Source organism: Psammomys obesus, unplaced genomic scaffold, assembly GCF_907164565.1.
Source record: "Psammomys obesus unplaced genomic scaffold, mPsaObe1.curated_primary_1811, whole genome shotgun sequence".
NCBI lineage: Eukaryota > Metazoa > Chordata > Mammalia > Rodentia > Muridae > Psammomys > Psammomys obesus.
Window position 1 is genome coordinate 18,439,033 of NW_026596040.1, and position 19,679 is coordinate 18,458,711.

The window sequence follows — 19,679 nt, forward strand, 5'->3', positions numbered from 1 at the left end:
TTTTCTTTTCTTTTCTTTTCTTTTCTTTTCTTTTCTTTTCTTTTCTTTTCTTCTTCTTTTTTTTAAAGCACTGTTAGCAGCCTGATTGGTCTTTGGTCAACTTGACAAAGATAGAGTTATCTGGGAACAAAAATCTAAATCAAGAAAATGTCTCCATTAGATTGCTTATAGGCAAATCTGTAGGTCACTTTCATGATTAATGATTGATAGGGCAGAGCCAAGGCCATACTAGGTGATGCACCAAGTGGGCAAGTGGTCCTGAGCTGTACAAAAAAGTAGGAGAGCAAGCAATTAAGCAGTACTCCTCCATGGCTTCTGCTGTAATTCTTGCCTCTAAGTTCCTGCTTTGATTTATCTCAAAGATGGCTGTGACCTGGGAGTTGTAAACTAAACTAAAACTTTTCCTTCCCAAGTTGGTTTTAGTCATGGTGTTTTATCACAGAAATATAAACATAACTAAAACAGCATGTCTTTTTTATATTTTAACATGTTTTGTTATTATATTTAACAAATAATTTTTATGAACACAATATTGTTTCTTGCTTTTAAAAAAAACACAACTTAATATAATTACTGATGTTATTAGGTTTGCCTTCTGTGTTCTAGCCTTCCTCCATTTTCAGTTTCTTCCTCTTCCTCCTCCTCCTCCTCCTCCTCCTCTTCTTCCTCTTCTTCTTCTTCTTCTTCTTCTTCTTCTTCTTCTTCTTCTTCTTCTTCTTTTTCTTCTTCTTCTTCTTCTTATTCTGTTGTTAAATACTACCCACTAGTCTATCTTCTCTTATCTTCTCTTTTGGTTTACTAACTATAACAGTTTTGCTGGGTTTTTTTTTTTTTTTTTTTTTTTTTTTTTTTTTTTTTTTTTTTTTTTGTTTTTTTTTTTTTTTTTTTTTTTTTTTTTTTTTTTTTTTTTTTTTTTTAGGGCTGATAGCACCCATATTATTTAACTGTGTTTAACTCTAAGTTAAAGTTACAGCTCAGTGAGAGGGCAGGGCATGTACCTTGTGGCAGTGTTTTTAACTTTCCTCACACCATTTGATCATCCTACATAGGCTTGTGTGATCCATTTATTTTAAGTCTAGTAGAAATTCTGAATTCTAGCAGAAATGGGTCTTCAATTCATTCTGCTTATACAGACACTTTATAACACTCACCTGCAGATATCCCAAAGCATCAATGCACTAGTTTGGACTTGTGTTGAGAAGAAAACATAGAACAGAAACCCAGGAAACTAGGGTTTATACGTGTCTTGCTTATAGCTGATGACATTCATGTATCTATAGGAAGACTTCAGAGTAAAGAGCTCCATGGTCCACTTGCTTCTTTTCCTCACGTCACCTGAATTCTGGAAATCCTGCTATTTGTCACTGAAGGTATAAGGAAGAAGGGGAGCTAGACTATCCACTGAGTCTGTTTGCTTTTTTGTCTACATAGACACATCATTCTAGAAAGAAAACCAAGACAAATAGCTGATTGCTGGTCACTCGGATGTCTCTGGCATGACTGAGATTCTGTTAATAAAACAGGAAGGAGGAATAATTAGCAATGTTCATCAAAGACACTGCTGACAATAACTCTGTATCTGTCCTTAAGAGGGAAGAAGACCCTGTAAGAATGGTCGGAAAGGAAATTTGGATATGGATGTTTTTCCATTGTATTTATTGTATCCAGAATTCGAAGCGCCTAGTGTGCTCTTACCTTCTCCATGATGGTTATCCATCTAGGGCCACTATGCATTAAGTCTTCTGGTGGCTATGGAGTAAGTGTTCCTGAACCAAAGAAGGAAGTTACTTGGCTGTGGGATGGGGTACTAGGAGGACAGAGTGAAAGGCAGCTACTTCAGGCCACTTTTGTATGTAATTGTTCTAAAAGTGTCCATTTCGTTAGCTCAGATGACAGAGAGATCTTCCTTGATCTCACCTCAACTGGAATTAATTAATATCTTCCCTCAATTTCCACAGTATTTTTTATGATAACCTTTCTAGATTTAGTTCACATACTACATAATTTATAGTTAAATTATGACATTCAGTCTAGTTTTGCTATTATCAGAGTTATGTCCCATCATAGGACCAAATTTTAAATATTTTCTTCATCTCAAAAAACCTGTATTGTCCCACATTTACCTAATCCATTAGTATATATATATTTGTATTTGTATGGAGCATCCTATTTGGACATTTCATATGACTAGAATCATTCAATACCCTCCACAGTCTCCTGCTCCTATCTTTGTTGCCTCTTGCTTTACAGACTAAGAATTCCTAGTTAGTCAGACCCATTACCATGTAATGTTTGGGAATTATGGAAACAAAATTGGTCTGACTAACAATTTGGAAAGGTTTCTTTGCTCAAAGTATCTCTGGAAAATAACTTCCCAATGGTTTGCCATTTCTCGGTATTTGTTTATGGAAAGGAAAGGAACACAGAGATGGCAAACCATTTCCAAATTGTACTATTGTCTTTAGGACAATGGATGCTTTGCCTGTACAGACATATTTGGATATGGAGGCCTGCTTTCTTTTCCTTTCACCTCTCTTCCATCCCTCAGAGTCGATCCAAGAGAAATGTATGTGGCAGAAGAGAAAATGCTTGATTGCAGCTAATCTGCCTCAGCATTTACGAGTGAAAGGAGTGAGGCCCATGGCATTAGTAATAGGATTTAAATGGATTTAGGAACTGAGGCTGAAACAGGAGCCTAATTAGAAGATTCCAGGGTCATCATGTCAGTCTTCACCTGTCCACCAACAGACAGGCTGTCCACAGCTCTTACTTCAAAGACTTGGCCTGTTTGTCTCATCTATATGAGGGAAATATGCCTTGGCTGTGCAGCCTAATGAGCCCCCAGCTGGGTACAGACTGTGGTTAAAGGTTCAGCCTCTATCTGGCCTCAGAGAACCACTGAAGACATAGAAGGCATATTTAATGATTTCCCTTTAAAGGGATGAAAGAAAAATCATATAGGATAGAGATTTTCTGCTAGGGTCTCTCTCTGTGTGTGTGTGTGTGTGTGTGTGTGTGTGTGTGTGTATACATGTGAACACAGAGGCTACAGAATAACTTTAAGGGTCATTCCTCAGGAGCCATCAGGGTTTTTGTTGGCCTGAAGCTCATTAAGTCAGCTAAACTAGCTGACTAGCAGGTTCCTGGGTTACAAATGGGTGTCACCACACCTGGTTCCGGTTCCGGTTCCGGTTCTTCCTCTTCCTCTTCTTCTTCTTCTTCTTCTTCTTCTTCTTCTTCTTCTTCTTCTTCTCTTCTCTTCTCTTCTTTTCCTTTTCTTCCTTCTCCTTTTCTTCTTCCTCTTTCTCCTCCCTCTCCTTTTTCTTGTTCCTCTTCTTCCTTCTTCTGTCTTCCTCTTCCTCCTTCTTTCTTCTTCTTCATCTTAGCTGTCATCTTCATCATTTTCTAACTTGAATTCTGTAGACTGAACTCAAGTCCTCACGTTTACACATTACTGTCTGAGCCATTTCACTAGCTCCATGTTATCTTAGTTTTTAACTGGCCCTTTAAAGATAAGAAGAAAGGACATGGATAAGTAATAAAAAGTCTTTCTTTTCCTGCGGGTGATAGCTTATGATTATTCTGCCTATGGTTGGGACCCAAGTTGTTGAACACTTGCTGAGCTGAATGCCCATCCTTTCTTCTCAGCTGGTACCCTTTGGCAGCATACACATGGCTAATTCACATCTTTAACCTACTTGGTTTCCCATGTTGGGTTATTCCTGCGTGTTCAGCCCCTGAGTGGATGACATGCCTGGGAAAACTGGACAAGTTAGGATCTAGCTCAGCCGGTCACCAGAGCGAGTTGCTCTCACGGTGTAGCAAGCTGCCACACTCAGTGTCTCTGTAGGCTGCGGCCTCCTAGGTCACAGGGTTTTTTGCAGCAGCTCCACTGTTTCCCTTTGCCCCTGACCATCTGTGGCCACTTGTGTGAGGCTATTGCTGGATCAGGTTAGAGATGGTGGGAAAGAGCACAGAGCAGAGACAGACTTGGGATGACAGCGGAGTGCTGTGTGAGGCTTCTACACAGTCTTCCGCTGTTCCCATCACTTGGATCTTCCTTTCACGAGGCAATACTCAAAGGTGACTCCATTAGACTGAATTTTAATTAAGATCCCCCACCCACACACATACTCCTAATTAGTTTTCAGATGAATTTGTCATTAACAACTTTGTCAATAACCCATCCACATTTTGTTTCAGACTTTGGTAAGATGCTAGCTCGAGAAATTTCTTAAAATAATCCAGATTTTAAAATTGCCACCACAAGCTCCTTTTCTTTTTCCTCTGTAACTAAAAGCCCTCTTTCTCTTTAAAGGTAAATAGTGTCTAATTTGTAAAATGTTTTAAGATACAAAAACATAATTTTAAATAGCTTTAATACCTTGAAGGAGGAAACATGTGCTTTAAACCTAAATGCCGTCAGTCCATGGAGCATGTAAGACAAAGCCTTCTGGTAGTGGCATGCCTATGATGGGTGCCAGCCCTCTCAGAAGAAGAGAGTCCCCTGGTCACGCTACTCTGTGACACAGTGTGTAGTGTAGAGCTTGCATTTACATTTAACTGAATCTTGTGTATTCGAGTGTGGCAAGTTGTTGGCTTCAAATGTGTCCATATCTAAATGTAAGCAGATAACAGGAGAGAGCTGTGTGGCCTTACACAGGAATGCCGCTTGCGGGGCCACACATGCACATAGAGATAGAAGGAGACTGGATACTGTGGTCTGTACCTTTTGACAACTCGACAGCATAAGTGATGTATTGAGGGGCTGGTATATTCATAAGCTATGGGCAGTTTCTGCTTTTAATTACAATTAAATGTGTAACTATTCTGAATCAAATATTACAAGATTCCCAAGTGCTTCTGTGGAATTGTGATGCCAGGAAACTGTACTGAATCTCAGAATTTCATGCCCAGCAGGCCTGGCATCCCAGCTACTCACTTATTCTGGCAGCAGTAAGTTTTTTTGTGGTCCCCTGTCTACAGGTTCTTGTCTTCCCTTGGATTGCTTCTAACTGATTCTAAGAGTGAGATGCTGACAGTTCAGCTTGGCTCAAGGTCTCTCATTGTTCTGTGGTTCCCCATCCTACACCAAACAAAATCTCTAATTCCCTTTCTTTTTTGTTTTGATCACTGGCATTTGCTTTCTCTTTGTCCTAAATAACTTTCCGTGCATCTCTTCAAATCTAAGGTCAAGACTTTGCAAGGGACCATCAATATGAGTCTTATATATTCATGATGGTCCTCTATCGCAGATTCGTAATTACTCACATTATTTAAATATACACATATATACATGTAATACCAATAATTGTGAACAAAGTACAAAAAGGAATATTTAATGACCCATTACTCATTGTATTGGGTGGTAAAGCAATTTTAAAATGGTTCTATTTTTTTATGAAAAAAAAAATATGTAGCACAAAAAGATAAATACTGAAAACAACCACAAAAATGCTACTGGTGTGTGCGACTGGAGATGCGGTTTACTTATGTACTGATATTTGATGAGGCTGGTCAGAAAATGTATTTAGCTTTTATAACAAGCACAGGTCAAAAAATGCAGCTGAGCTCAGGGTACTTTACTTCATCCTCGAGTAAAATGTTGCAACTCTGAGCTCTTTCAATTAGCTCTCAAAATTACTTATATATCTAGGTATTTCAAAGAACCTGTAACGTGTGTGAGGGACTGAGGTCCTGCACAATGTGTTTGTGACTGCTGTGTCATGATGTGCACAGCATAATTCACAAAGAAAGGTACCATTGTTTCTGGTGAATAGATCATATCCAGGAAATGACCTCTTGGTCTGTGCTGTCACTGTGGAGTCCTCATATCTTGCTTTGTGATTTGTTTCTCCGCATATGCTCTTGCCAGCAGGAAGAGGATATATTTGGGACCTGCTGAAACCATTTTTAAAGTGTGGATTAGCCAATTTTCCTTGACACTCCTTCCCTAATCTAGTATGAAGTGGAATTTAACAGTAGGAATGGAGGAATTTACTTGGAAATATCAAAATAAAAGGGGGGAATTGTTTGGTTATACAGTAGACTCTAAAGGGGCAAAGGAAAGGATTGAAGAACATTGTGAAACATGCATGTTTTTAAGTGATATGTGATACTAGGATGTGCAACAGCTGTGTTGTTGTTGTTGGTTTTTTTTTTTTTTTTTTCTGCCAACCTTCTTGGTTTGATTGATTTTTCTCTCTGACAGCTCACTGTGCTGATAAATGTGTCCATGGCCGCTGCATTGCTCCAAACACCTGTCAGTGTGAGCCTGGCTGGGGTGGGACCAACTGCTCCAGTGGTAAGTTCCCACCTGCTCTTGTCTGTCTCTGAGTGTTGTTGTATGGGCCCCTTGTCTGTGGATTACTCTGAGCCAAAGTTCCCGTTTTCATCCCAAGCAGAGGGTGGTATGGATTGCGAATCTAACTCATGCATACAGTTTCTCTGAAATTTATGTGTGTATCACAGAGAGCACTGCTTTTAAGAGAGCAGAACTAGAAGTTCTCCAGAAGGAGAGCTGGGAAATCTGCAGCTTACACCTCTGTCAGGATCAAAGTAGGAGCCTGAGTTTAGTGTCCTCGCTGAAGGAAGGCCATTGTGGCAGCATAGCTCTGGTGGTCTAACTTCTGTTTTTAAGTTGATTTAGGCAAGCTACTTTCTTGGTGACTAAAATGTGCCACATGTTGAATTTAATTCAGAAATCAAATGGTATGGTGTGAACATATCCATTTGCTTCTGAATTCTGAGATGAAAAAGCAATGAGCACATTCTAGATGACTTTGGAAAAGATGGATCTGCTGTAAGCAAAACTCTGTGGACATTTTGATGCTTGTTTAATAGAACCACAACACACTGTATGACTGTCTTCATTATGTCAGAGATACAATTAAAATGATGATTTCTAGGTTTTAAGAGTGCTGCACTCAAGGACCCCATCTCCAGGATCATGAAGCTGGGATGATGGAGTGTCATAGAATACAGTTCCGTTCGTAAATTTTGTGGCTGAAATTTCAGTGTTCTGATAACTTGTTGCAGCATGCATAATTGTGCACAATTTCTTTATGACCTTAAAAATATGAGAGGAAATGGAAATCCAATACTATATTGTAATAAATAAGTCTTTAAACTCATACAAGAGGAATAATTGTTTTCCAAAATCGAGCCAGTTCCTCTGACAGTCCAAAGGAACTTCATTGCTACCAACTACATTTTTGAAACTCATCTGAAGGAATTCTAATTTCCCCAGATAAGCTGGCTTCTGAGACTTTCTTTGGAGTTGGGGAGATTCTTTTTTATTTTGCTAAGAACGCTTTTAGGCTTAGGCTGTCCTGCCTGACCCTGAACCACATCTCTAAGGGAAGCCTTTGTGCTATCTGTGCACAGAACACTCAGTGTGAAGAGCCTCTTTGTTGTAAATTTGATTGGGTGTGTGGGATGTGTGTGTGTTTGTGTGTGGGGGGAGTGTGAGGCTTTATGTAAATGTGTGTGAGTGTGTGAGTATGAGAGAGCGAGGGCATATGTGAATGTTTGTGAGTCTGCTCCTGATAGGTGCCTCTATTCCAGTGGGTAACTGTCTCAGAGTTTTGTTTCCCTTTTCTTGGAGAGCAGGGAGTGGGGGTGAGCATTCTGTTCACGTGTTATTGAGGAAGAATTTGTCTGTGTCTTGTGTCCATTTTCCTGGCTCACTGACCCCAAATATGACACTGCTTTCATTAACTTTTCCAACTTTAAAGCCAGTTGAACCTACACATTTTGAAGAAAAAATATTATTGTAAAGAATGAATATATTCTTTATTTGAAAAATAGGTTTCTTACTCATTTCAGGGCAGAGGCTGTGGAATGATTTCAGCTGTATTCATACTTTGTGTCCTAAAAATTGCAAAGTACCTGAAGCTAAGGGCTCACACTGAAGGGCATTTGTGTACAAAGCAAGAACCTATAAGGATATTAGACTCTTTAGAGCTGATCTGGGCTTTTGAGAAAGTAAACCATTACTATCTATGCTAGAGTTTTCTGACTTCAAAGAAAAATCCAAAATTCTTCAATGAAGATTCCAAAATTCTGACATCAGACGTTCTAACAACAATAGAATACGATAGTTAAGCATTTTTTTTTAAGCTTATTCTCTATAGGACATGTTTGGACTTTGTAAAAAATAAAACTGTAAGTAAACATGAGCAGGTATCTGAAGCCTTTAAAAATGTTCCAAGAATGGCTGCATTGTCCTCCCCTGTGGCCTGGCAAGGCTGCTCCCTCCTTAGGGGGAAATGATCAAAGAACCAGCCAGTGAGTTCATGTCAGAGACAGTCCTTGTTCCCCTTTCTAGGATACCCACTTGTATACTGAGCTGCCATGAGCTACATCCGTGCAGGGATTCTAGGTTATCTCCATGCATGGTCCTTGGTTGGAGTATCAGTCTCAGAAAAGATCCCTGTGCCCAGATTTTTTTGGTTCTGTTGCTCTCCACATAGAGTTCTTGTCCCTTCCAGGTCTTACTCTCCCCCCTCCCCCTTATTTCATTAGATTTCCTGCACTCTGCACAAAGTTTGGTTAAAGGGGGAGAAGGACCTCCCCTATCAGTGGTCTTGGAGAGGGGCATGGGAGGAGATGAGGGAGGGAGGCTGGGATTGGGAGGGAATGAGGGAGGGGACTACAGCTGAGATAGAAAGTGAATAAACTGTAATTAATATAAAGATAAAAATTTTAAAAAGGATAGTTTAATTTTAAAGTGAGGCTAAATAGCTGAGACTAGCAAATAAAAGACAGAATGCAAAAAAAGCCAACAAACAAACAAACAAACAAGCAAACAAACAAAAAAACAATGCTCCAAGAATAACATTCCTGATATTTTTTTAAACTTGCCATGACAGAGGGCGGGAATTTGGTTCTCAGAACCCATCTCACAACTACCTGTAAAGACAGCTCCAGGGGATCTGATGCCCTCTTGTGGCTTCTATGGATACCTGCACCCAAGTGCACAAACCCAGACATGCATGAATGCATGTGCTCAAAATTAAAAATAAATATTTAAAATAACCTGAGCTGCACACGAGGCCAAATATGCTACCTGGGTTTCATCTCAGGAATCTTTTTTTGTTTAGTCTTGGACAGATAATTCTGGAAACAGAATGTGTGCACTAGTCTCCCAGAGTTAAACAAATTTCCAAAGTTTCCCATTTTCCCTTCACTCTGGCCATTGCTGTATTTACATGCTGTGCTGTGTTGGATCCATACCGTGATCTCCTGAATGATTAGGCTGACATTTTGTAGCAGTTAAGGTCCGACCAGAAGGCAGAAACCATCACAATTATTTTTAGTGATATAAAGGAAAGTTGCAAAGATGCTTCAAAGATTTCTCATGTGTGCACTCACAGAATCCTCTCTCCCGAACCTCTTAAATACCCGATGAGTTCAGCAGGACTGAGAAACAGTCCTGACATTAACATGGTGGTATTAAGCAAGTCCCAGGGGTCTCCCTGTCAGTCTCCTTGTCTTTCTATGTGTCAGAGATACAGCAAAGATAGCAGGTGTGTGAGAGTGATAGATTTTGTCCTCTTTCTGCTTTAGATTTCTTTGGTGCCATGCTGCAGTTTGTTGTTCATGTCTCCCCATGTTCTTCTGTCTGCAGATGTCTTGGTCTTTCCTTGTTTGTGTAGAGGAGGGCAACAGAATCCCATAGAGTAGGTGGTCTCTAATCTATGTTGTTAATGTTTTGTCAGACTTAGACTTCAGAGTCAGTACACTATTCTTACATCATCAGGAAGTCACAGGATGTCATTCAAGATGCTATCACTTTTTTTGTTGTTTTTGTTTCTCCACGTGGTCATCTTTTCTTCCTCTGTATTACCTTGGAAGCAGGTCCCTAATCCTAGCCTCCCCTGATGGGTAAGGGCAACACTAAGATCCATGTAGGAGATCTTACCTAATTATTTCTTTTCCTACTAATACTGTAGCCAAATCTATCTTTTAGATATAGCCCATCCTTTTGATATTTGAGCATTTCCTTACTTTCTGGTACTATAAAATACTCCAGACCTATCTTTTGTTCTTCCTTTCTTAGCCCTTGAATGGAGAATTTCTTAAAGGTGACCTGGTTTACTCTAGTGGAGAATGATATTTAGAAGACACGATCTGGGTGCTAGGAGTGCTTTTTGCTCCTGGGACATAGAGTGAACTGAAAGGAGAAAGTTTAATAAAAATGTAAAAAGAATTAATGACTATAACAGGTGATTGGGATGATGGGGGATTGAGTATAGGCAAGGGGAACTATAAAGACCATAGAAATGCCTGGTAACAGCCACTACCCCTCAGACTGAGAAAAAAGTCCAGAAAAGAAATCACAGAGCTGTGTGTTCTAGACCTTGAAGGAGAGGCACAGCCCCAGCTCATGGAGTGGAAAAGGGAAAGTGATGGCAGTACTATTCTGGCAGAGCTTTCTAGAAATCTGCCCATAGTTCACTCAAGAAATGTGAACTAAATAGTGTTTTTGTTTGTTTGTTTGTTTTTGTTTTTTGTTTTTCAAGACAGGATTTCTCTGTGTAGCTCTGGCTGTCCTAGAACTTACTGTGTAAACCAGGCTAGCCTCCAATTCTCAAAGATCCTCCTGCCTCTGCCTCCCTAGGATTAAAGGCATGTGCCACCACGGCCCATTGTTTTAGTTACCAAAAAGAGGGAGTTTTCGCCACTGGCTGTGGTCAGTGAGTGCCCTGCAGGCTCTGGGAGCTGCCAGTGCTACAGGAGCAGAGGAGCCACAGGGAGGTCAGGGGTCAGCTGAGCTAACACCTCTGCAGTGTCTCACTGGTGCCCTCTACTGAAAATGCTTAACATTCAACCAGAGGGCAGAGGGAAAGGTTTTTTTGTGGAATAGGGATACACTTTAAATGGTGAGGCAATGCATTGGCAAACTCTTGGGTTCTACAGCTACTGTATTTGCTCCCCTTCATACTTGAATTTCTCTCCAGCCACAAAGCCATTCTGTCTTCCCTCCTGACTTGACAATGTCACCCATTTCACAAGAATGTTCACACTTTTTTCTCCAAATAAGGAGGATGTTGTATCCATTGTTCCTTATTCCATACCTCCCCAAAGTAAGCCACAGCTCTGCTGAGTATCCCCCGCAAAATACAACAGTTAACTTGTAGCACTTTCTATCAAAGATAAAATAATAACGGACCAGAAAAAAAGGTAACTTGAAAATAAACACGTGAGTAGGGTTTCAGCAAACAGAAAAATACTGAAAGCTTCTAGATACCTTTTCTCCACAATTGGCCACACAGTCTCAGTCATAATGTCCTCCTTTTCCCCTTCTTTATTTCCATCTCTCTCAACCAAACCTCAGCTGCTTGAGGCTTGAAACCTGGAGGAAAAACTCAATGCTCCATTGCTGAAAGGTTTGTGTTACCTTTTGTCCCCAGTGTGTGGTTGCTGTCATTTTCTACCACCCTTTACCACTGGACAGGAGGTACCCTCTCCCCATTACCTGGGAGACTGCCCTGCAGGTTCTGTGTATAGGAGCAATCCAGTTTCCCTTTGATAATTAGGACTGGGGGTAACGAGAAATGAAAAACTATTACACTCAGCTATCTTTTTTTTTTCTTCCCCAAAGACAAAAGAGACTAAGAGGTTAACATTTTCTGATGCGAGGTTTCTACATCTTGGCTTCCGGTTCGATGGGACTGTTTGTCCTGTCAGTGGCAGTCTGTGTGCCCTGCGCCCAATAGAGCCCCTGTAAAAACAACAGGCGAGTCAGAGGACTGTACAACGTTAGTTTCCTCAGAACGAAATTGTGATTAATTTGACTTGGCTCTGACATACTGCTTCTTTTAGAACTTGATTAAAATGGTTTTTTTTGAAAAAGCCCACACATATTTCTCTTTTATTGGCATTTAAATGTTCACTCCCTGCCTATATGACTGAGTGACACTAATCCATTTTACCTGCCTCTACCTTCCTTCTCTGCTTTCCTTCCTCCATCAATCTACGTGTCTAGGCATCAGTTCTCTGTTCCTCTGTCCCTTCCATTGGTGATGTAATTCTGGAGGGGGAGGGTCTAGGTTTTATTAACATGTTAATCTCCATTGTACTTGGCATGCGGCTGAAATTATGAGACTGAATAAATTATATGATTCTAAGAAGGTCATTCATGCGTTCATTTGGAGGACTTATTCCGAATGATTACAGTGTGCAGAGTGTTGTACTGGATGCTGGGGAAACAGATGACGAATGGTTACTGATCTCACAGATAGAGCTTGGGAGAAATGTAAAACAATGGACCCAGGAAAGCTCACTGCGGCTGGGTATGGCAGGGCGGATACTGACAGGACAGGAAGGGTTGTGCCAGGCAGAGAGCAGATTGCACAGAGTATAAAAGCATTGCTGGGGATAGACTACTCTTCCAGAGACTTCTCTGAGATGCCATAGAAAAGGGGTGAAGAAACAAGGAAGCAATGGTAAGGCCAAGAAAAGGCTTTGTTGACTTTCTCAGGGCCTCTGAGGCTGGGGACTCAGTTGAGAAAGGTGATCAGGTAGTTGGGGGAAGATGATTCGAGATGGCAGTTAGGGCTGGTACAGGATCCCAGCTTTGATGGAGCATAAGCAATGTGTGCTTCATGTTCTCAAGAGAACAAGGAAGGAGGATGTGGCTGGAGCAGGTACAGACAGGTCTGTAGGTATCAGGGGTAGACAGTTGGAAGGAGGACTGAAGAAGTTTGCTTTCCACGGCCTCGCTCTTCTGTTCTTGTTTCCTCTTTTAAACAGAATGGAGAGGAGGCACACTGGTACCATGGAGGAGAGCAGAGTCACACTGATGATGCTAATGACACTGATGATGACATTGGTAGCCTAACTCATCTTTGTGCTCCTCAAACTTCATTGCAAAAGTACAGGAATGAACTCATTTAGTGCTGACCCTTAACACTGAGGTGGTCAAAAGTACAGGTCCTAGTTTGTGGAGAAGGAAATGTGTGTGTGTGTGTGTGTGTGTACCTGTGATTACATATGCCAGGAGAGTCCAGAAAAGGACACTGGCTTCTTTGTAGCTGGAGTTACAGGTAGTTCTGGGCTCTCTCTTCAAGCCCCCAGTGAGTATATCATGTAGTTCCTGAAGCCTTTCTTCCTTTCCTTTTCATTTGCTATGAGGAGGAAATAGCCACACATTAGTTATCTGAACCTATGGAATCCTCTTTAGAATTTTTAAACAACCGTTGAAGAATTTATTTGCCACGAGGTACAAATGGAAGTCCCAAATGAGCCAACAGCCAGCAAATAGATACAAAAGCTTGTCCCTCAAGCTCCTTATTTTTGAGATTAGAACCAAACAGAGGCAAAGCTGGAAATTAATTTTGGTTCGGAAAACTCGTAAGGGTTTTTGTTTAGTCACTAATGGCATTTCTGGTATTTGTAAATAGAGAAAATAGGCCTCAGAGGCAAGGCTGGCTTCAGCATTTCCAGGTGCAGTGTGAGGAACACTAAGGACCTTTAGAATTAAGCAGGCTTGCTGTGCAGCAGGGAGCAGTAAGATTGCCTGCAGGGTATCTGAATAGAGGTAGCTGTCTGAGAGATATTACAAGCCAGAAATTGTAAGGCACACAAAGCTGACACACTCCCTAGCAAAGCCTGTGGTATAGATCTATTACCCAGACACAATAGTGGGATCGATGCAGTCTGAGGAGAGGAGGCCCGAGAGCTGGCTCCCCATAGCCGGCAGCTAACACGCTTGGTCAGCGCTGTCAGAATCACTTTAGCAATCAGTTTGATGGAACAGCCAGAGCATGAGCTCATTGGGTTCACTGGTGGGAGGTGAGGGCGGGGGGGGGGGCAGGTGCTGAAGAGAGGTGGGAAGGGAGGAATGGTCCGTCAGAACCACCTGAAGGCAGCTCATGGATGGACTGTCTGAGTCACACTCAGAAGCTACTAATTCTGTCTTTCTAAAGGAGACTGTACCTGGGCAGGGAGGCTTATGGAAGAGAGGGGGGACGGGGAGATAGAAGGACTGGAGGGGACAGGAGCTCCACAAGGGGACCAACAGAGCCAAAAGATCTGTGCCCAGGGAGGGGCGGGCAGAGGACTGATGCACCAACCAAGGACCATACATAGAGAGAACCTAGGCCCTCTGCTTAGATGTAGTCAATAGGCAGCTCAGTCTCCATGTGGGAGAAGGGGCTGCCTCTGACAGAGACTCTGTTGCCTGCTCTTTGATTACTTCCTCCTGGTGGTGTGGCCTTGCCCGGAGAAAGAGGATGCAGGCAGTCCTGATGAGACTTGATAGGCTGGGGTCAGTCAGTAGGGGAGGAGGGTTTCCCCTTTGTGCGGACTAGGGGAGGGGGAGGGGGAAGAGGGGGGACCAGGAAGAGACAAGAGAGGGGGCTACAATCAGGATGTAAAGTGGATAGTTAACTTAAATTAAAATAAATTTAAAATAAAAAAGGAGCCCATACCGGGACTGAGAATCAGCACCAGAGCTCTCTTGGTCCCACACCAGGTCTTTTCCTTCCTTTGTGTTCTGGGTGTTACTTCCTTAATGCTTAAGCTAGAGCAAAGTTACCTATCTACTCCATAGTCACATGAGGAATGAACAATGAAGATATGCACAATCTTCAGCACTGTGCTTGGCATCACCGTAAAGGCAAGGCAAAGATGCTCACAGTGCTTTCACGACAGTCATCGCTTTCATCCACATGTCGTCGGAGGACTGTCAACAGATGGACCAACCCCTTCTCACAGCCCATCTGCAGGCCATGGCCTTCTTTAGCAGGATTCTCCTGTCAAGCCAGGACCTTCCCAAGACAGAGGCCCTAGAGTGGTGCATATGTATATATGTGTATATATATATATATTTAATTTATTGTCTTGTTCGTTTGTTTGTATTGTATTATTTACAACCTCTGATAAAGGTCATCTGTACAGGAGGAATGCACATCTGGTTTGTCCCAGCTGGGACACAGTAAGACCACTACAGATTACGTTATTTGTGCTGAGATCCTGTGCAGTTGGCGGGAAGACAGGCTGGGCTATCGTGCTGTTTAACTCAGCTCCACACGATTTATTAATTTGTTTTACAGACTTTGTGCAATAGCTATTTACCAACAAATCTTGTTGGCTTAGCTCCAAAATCTAACGTTTGTTCTCCATTTCTGCTGTAGTTCACCGTCATTCAATACATCATCCTCTCTTCCTGGGTGGCTGGAGTAGTGTCCTTGCTGACGCCTACACTACTCCCTTTAGGCTTATTGTGGTCTCTGTCTTGAGATCACAATGACCTTGTAAAACTGCTTCCAAGCAGGCTCCTACCATCACCAAATCCTGTGCTTCTGGGTGTAATTCAAATACATTCCCTGATCCACTGAGCCTTCATGATCTACCTAATTCTCCAACTCCTCATCCATATATACCCTCCAAGGTCCCACCTCACTCAGCCCTCCCTCCCAGCTCTGGAACACACTGGTCTCCTCTTTGCTTTTGTCTTTGCTGTTGTCTCAGTCTGGAAAACTCTGCCTGGGGCCTTTCACAGCTGACCTCCATATTCAAAGAGCATCTCTTAATGCTATCACATTTCCTTTTCAACCTTTAAAAAAAATAGTGCTTCCTGAAAACATCTGCTTTGTTTACTTGTTTGTAGTTGTTTGGGCTGTGTTTCCCTCTAGGATGTAAGCCCCATAAAAAACACAGGTTTAGAAAAACAAAAACAAAAACAAAAAACCAAGAGTACTTTTTTTTTTTTTTTTTTTTGTCTGTTTAACTCACTGTTGTCTAGCTTCTGGGCATGCTGTAATGTTCAGTAAATATTTGTAGATGGAAGGAATGGAGACATAATGTGCCAGGAGCAGTAATGGCTATAAACCTGAGAGGTTAGAGGTAGTAAATATTTTGAGTCTACACTATGAACCAAAGGTTCAGACAAGGAAAACAACTAGCTGTGATTATCAGTCCTTGGCTCTAGGGCACAAGGACTTGACTTGTTCCCCAGTGGGTCTAGTAGAACAGACAAGGCATCTTCAGGAGTCAAGAAAGAAATGGCCAAAGAAACGGCAATGTCTCCCAGAGACAGAACATGGCCTAGAGTTATTCATTATGTTGCCAGAGAGAATGCTGACTCCCAAGCCTTCAGGATTCACTGTGGTTGGCTGCAGTGTTGATTCTTTCACCCTCAGAGACTTAGCAAAGGATTCCGCCTATAAACTGATAGCTGAAATCAAACTGGAGAAATCAGTCAAGGTATACCGGGTTTGCATATCTGGGAGTTCTTTCTTCTCCACAGAGAGATGACTATGCCTTGATGCCCTGTAAGCACCAGGGATTTCTGAGGAGGGTATGTGACTTCCGAGGGATGGGCTAAGAAAACTCGCTAAGTCAGCCATTATGTGAACAGAGACTGTGTAATAATTCCCCTCTCCTAGATTTCTGCATGTTCTTCCTCATGGGAAAGATTCTATCAGGTGATAGAATTTAACTGTTAATATGTATCCAAATCGAGTATAAATAGCACAAAGAAATTCAGACTACAAATTATTCCAAAGCACAGAGCAATGAATAGAATTTCATTAACCTTTTTAGACTCTCATTTTATCAAATAAATAGCAGGAAGTGTACCATAGTCCAGTTTTATTATTTTTAAACAGTCAGATAGTGAGCAGGAGTATTAGTTCACAAATCTTTGTAATTTTCTTCATTTAAACATATAAGGAGCATTTTCTGACCATAGTAATGTGGTTGCTGCCTGCTCTGCTTTGAGTGAAGTAATGATATAGGCTGTGAGTTTGCTTGTTGCCTCCTCCTATTGTCTAGGCCAAAGCTGATTCAGATAGATACACATATTTTCACACACTTTCTGTCAGCTGATTGAGATTATGTGTTCTGAATTATTTTAGTAGATTTCCTGACTAAAACAGTATCTTGTTTGTGACTATGTCAAATAGCTGTTCTTTAAATACTCAAAAAAGGTCTGAAAGCAAAAGTTAAAAAGTAATGGCTTCTTTCTTTTTTGATCTTTTGATTTGTGGAAAACCTAGTTACTTCCAGAATCTGAATGTTTGTGACTGTGCCAGGAACAAATTAGAGACACTTAAGATGGGTAAAACTAATGAAGGTAGGAAATAACAAAATGAGAATATTTATCTTACTAGAATATTCTAGTAGGTTATGTAATAGATCTTATAAAAACATAGTTCTTGGCTGATAGCCAAATAGCTTCAGCTTAAGAGCATGTGGAACTGAATAGCATCACCATTCAGTGTTGCTGCATAAAACTAATGAAGGCAACATGAAAGAGTACCTGAGGCCCACCCCCAAAAGAGCATGAGTTTATAGCACATCCAACCCCTCCAATTTTTCCACACCCTGCATCCACATATACCTATATTCTTGAGATTTTTTTTGGCGCTGTGGATATAGTCATGGAGATATTTTCACACAGAGACACTAATATTTGTATTTATATGCATTAAATCTAATTTATACCCTTTCTGGTTTGTGATATGACATAATCCTACAATGAAGTTGTAAAACCACAGCCTAACCTTTAGCAAACATCTTAAGAGGAATGAAGATTCTTTTTCAGCCAGTGAGTAAAATTAGTGTGAGAGGCGCTGGGTGGCTACCATGCTGATGGCTGGAATTCGCCAGCCCTTGGAGAGGTTTTTGACATGTGAAGGGCACAGGGTTTAGTACTTACAGGGGACCTGGAAAATACATTTTGATTGTTCTTTTTCATGGACGAAGACGCTTTACAACGTTGCTTTATTTTTAAAGCCACTTGATGTTTTGAATGAGGATCTTTTCTTCTCCATTAACAAAAGGAACGATGCACCGCAGTCATGTTAGCCCGAAGCATGAGGAATGAAATCACAGGAAGATAAAAGCCTGGGATGGAGGAGGCTTCAGAAAAAAGGGAGTGTGTTTCAGCAAGAGCTATGCTGTGTTTTTCTCTCCTTTGAGACAGTGGGAAGTCATTTTGGTTTCTTCTGGAGCTGTGATTTCTTGCAAGTGACTTATTTGTACTTTGCCTCTGTGTTAGAAGATGGGAGTGGCGGTGAATCTCCTCCTCCATTAACTTCTCTTTCCGCCACACATTTCCTCATCTTTAAATGCATCCTCAGCCAATCCTCACGAAAAACAATTTAATCATGGTGCTGATCTGTGCGTTAAAAGATACTTGACATTTCCATGTTAAGGGTCCTTAGAGCCTCCTTACTTCAGGCAGTGTTCCTGGTGTGGCTGGTTATGTAGCACAAGCTGATGTCTTTCAGCAAGGTGAGCTGGAGCGCTAAGAGCATCTGAGTGTCTGGATGTTGCCTTTGCCCCTGCTGGCTCCCTCCCCCACATCATAAGAGTGTGGTAGACAAGCGTCTCCAAGGCCGTTGACCCATGCAATCCCACAATTAGATACCAAGGCTGTGTTGTGTTTTTCTATCCTTTGAGAGAATGGGAAATTATTTTGGTCTCTTCTAAAGCTGTAGCTCCTTAAAAGTGACTTATCTGTACTTTGTGTCTATGTTAGAAGATGGTGGGGACAGTTTATTTTTAATAATTTGTTATTTTAAGAATAATAATTTTAATAATAATTTATTATTATTTTAATAATTAAGATTTAAAAAATAATCCTGGTCCAAGGCTGAGAAGATAGGCTAGTTGGTAAAGTGCTCACCTTGCCAGCAGGAGGAATTAGATTCAATGCCCAGAATCCACATTAGAGGAGTCAAGCATGAAGGCATGTGGTTGTAATCCCAGAGCTAGAGAGGTAGAGACAGCTAGAGCCCAGAGTTCACCAAGAAGCCAGCTAGTCCACTTAATGACTTCCAGGACAATAAGAAACCCTGTTTCATAATGATAATAATGATGATGATGATGATGACAATGATGATGGTAGTGATGATAATGATAATAATAATGATGATGGTGATAATAATAATAAGGTAGTGTGGCACCTGAGAAATAATACCTACAGTATTATTTCCTCTGGCCTACACACACACACACACACACACACACACACACACACACACACACACACTCTCTCTCTCTCTCAGGTTGGTTCAGTTCATTTAGGGTTGTTGGATGTAAAACACACAGGACTGAATGCTTCTGCCAGAGTCTAATTCCCAACCTGCTTTCTAAGAGAAGTTCGCGAGGTCTGTTTCAGAGATTCTTCTGCAGTGTTGGATGGTCAACCAGGGTCACAGATAAATAAGCTAAGCCAAGTCGGTAGGATTGTCTGGTATCTGCTGATGTGATGAGGTTGTCTAGATTTTGTTTATGTTGACTTCTTTGTGTTGGGATGGGGATTGCCTGTGTCTTATGTTTGTGGACCCCATGTATGAGCCTACACTGGTGGACACACAATCACCAAGTAAGAAGTGTGTAAACCTCAGGTTTTTTTGTGTGTGTGTTTATTTTTTCACTCTTTCTTCTTTGTCAGTTTCATACATGCATATGAGTTTTAGTTATTACACGCCCATTGGTCCATCTCATTTTCATCTCTTTCACACTGAAAAACCCCTTTTCTCAGCAGGTCCTCCTCCTTTCACGTTTTTCTTTTGCATGTGATGCACGTTGTTTACTTAGAATTGCTTGTGATGTGGGGAGGAGTCATTGGAGAATGAGCAGCTTATCAGTGGCTGTGTCATTGAGGATAATGCGCCCCTTGCCCAACCATCTACTGCCAATAGTCCATGTACACCATG

General features: G+C 41.3%; 1 protein-coding gene across 1 annotated transcript in view; it reads left to right on the top strand.

Moving 5' to 3' along the window:
* The window catches only part of Megf10 (multiple EGF like domains 10), a 151,551-nt gene that overhangs the window by 68,335 nt on the left and 63,537 nt on the right, over nt 1–19,679 (top strand). Inside the window, exon 5 of the mRNA XM_055622807.1 lies at nt 6,212–6,304. Coding sequence (XP_055478782.1) covers nt 6,212–6,304 — 93 coding nt within the window. The remainder of the gene's footprint in view (nt 1–6,211; nt 6,305–19,679) is intronic.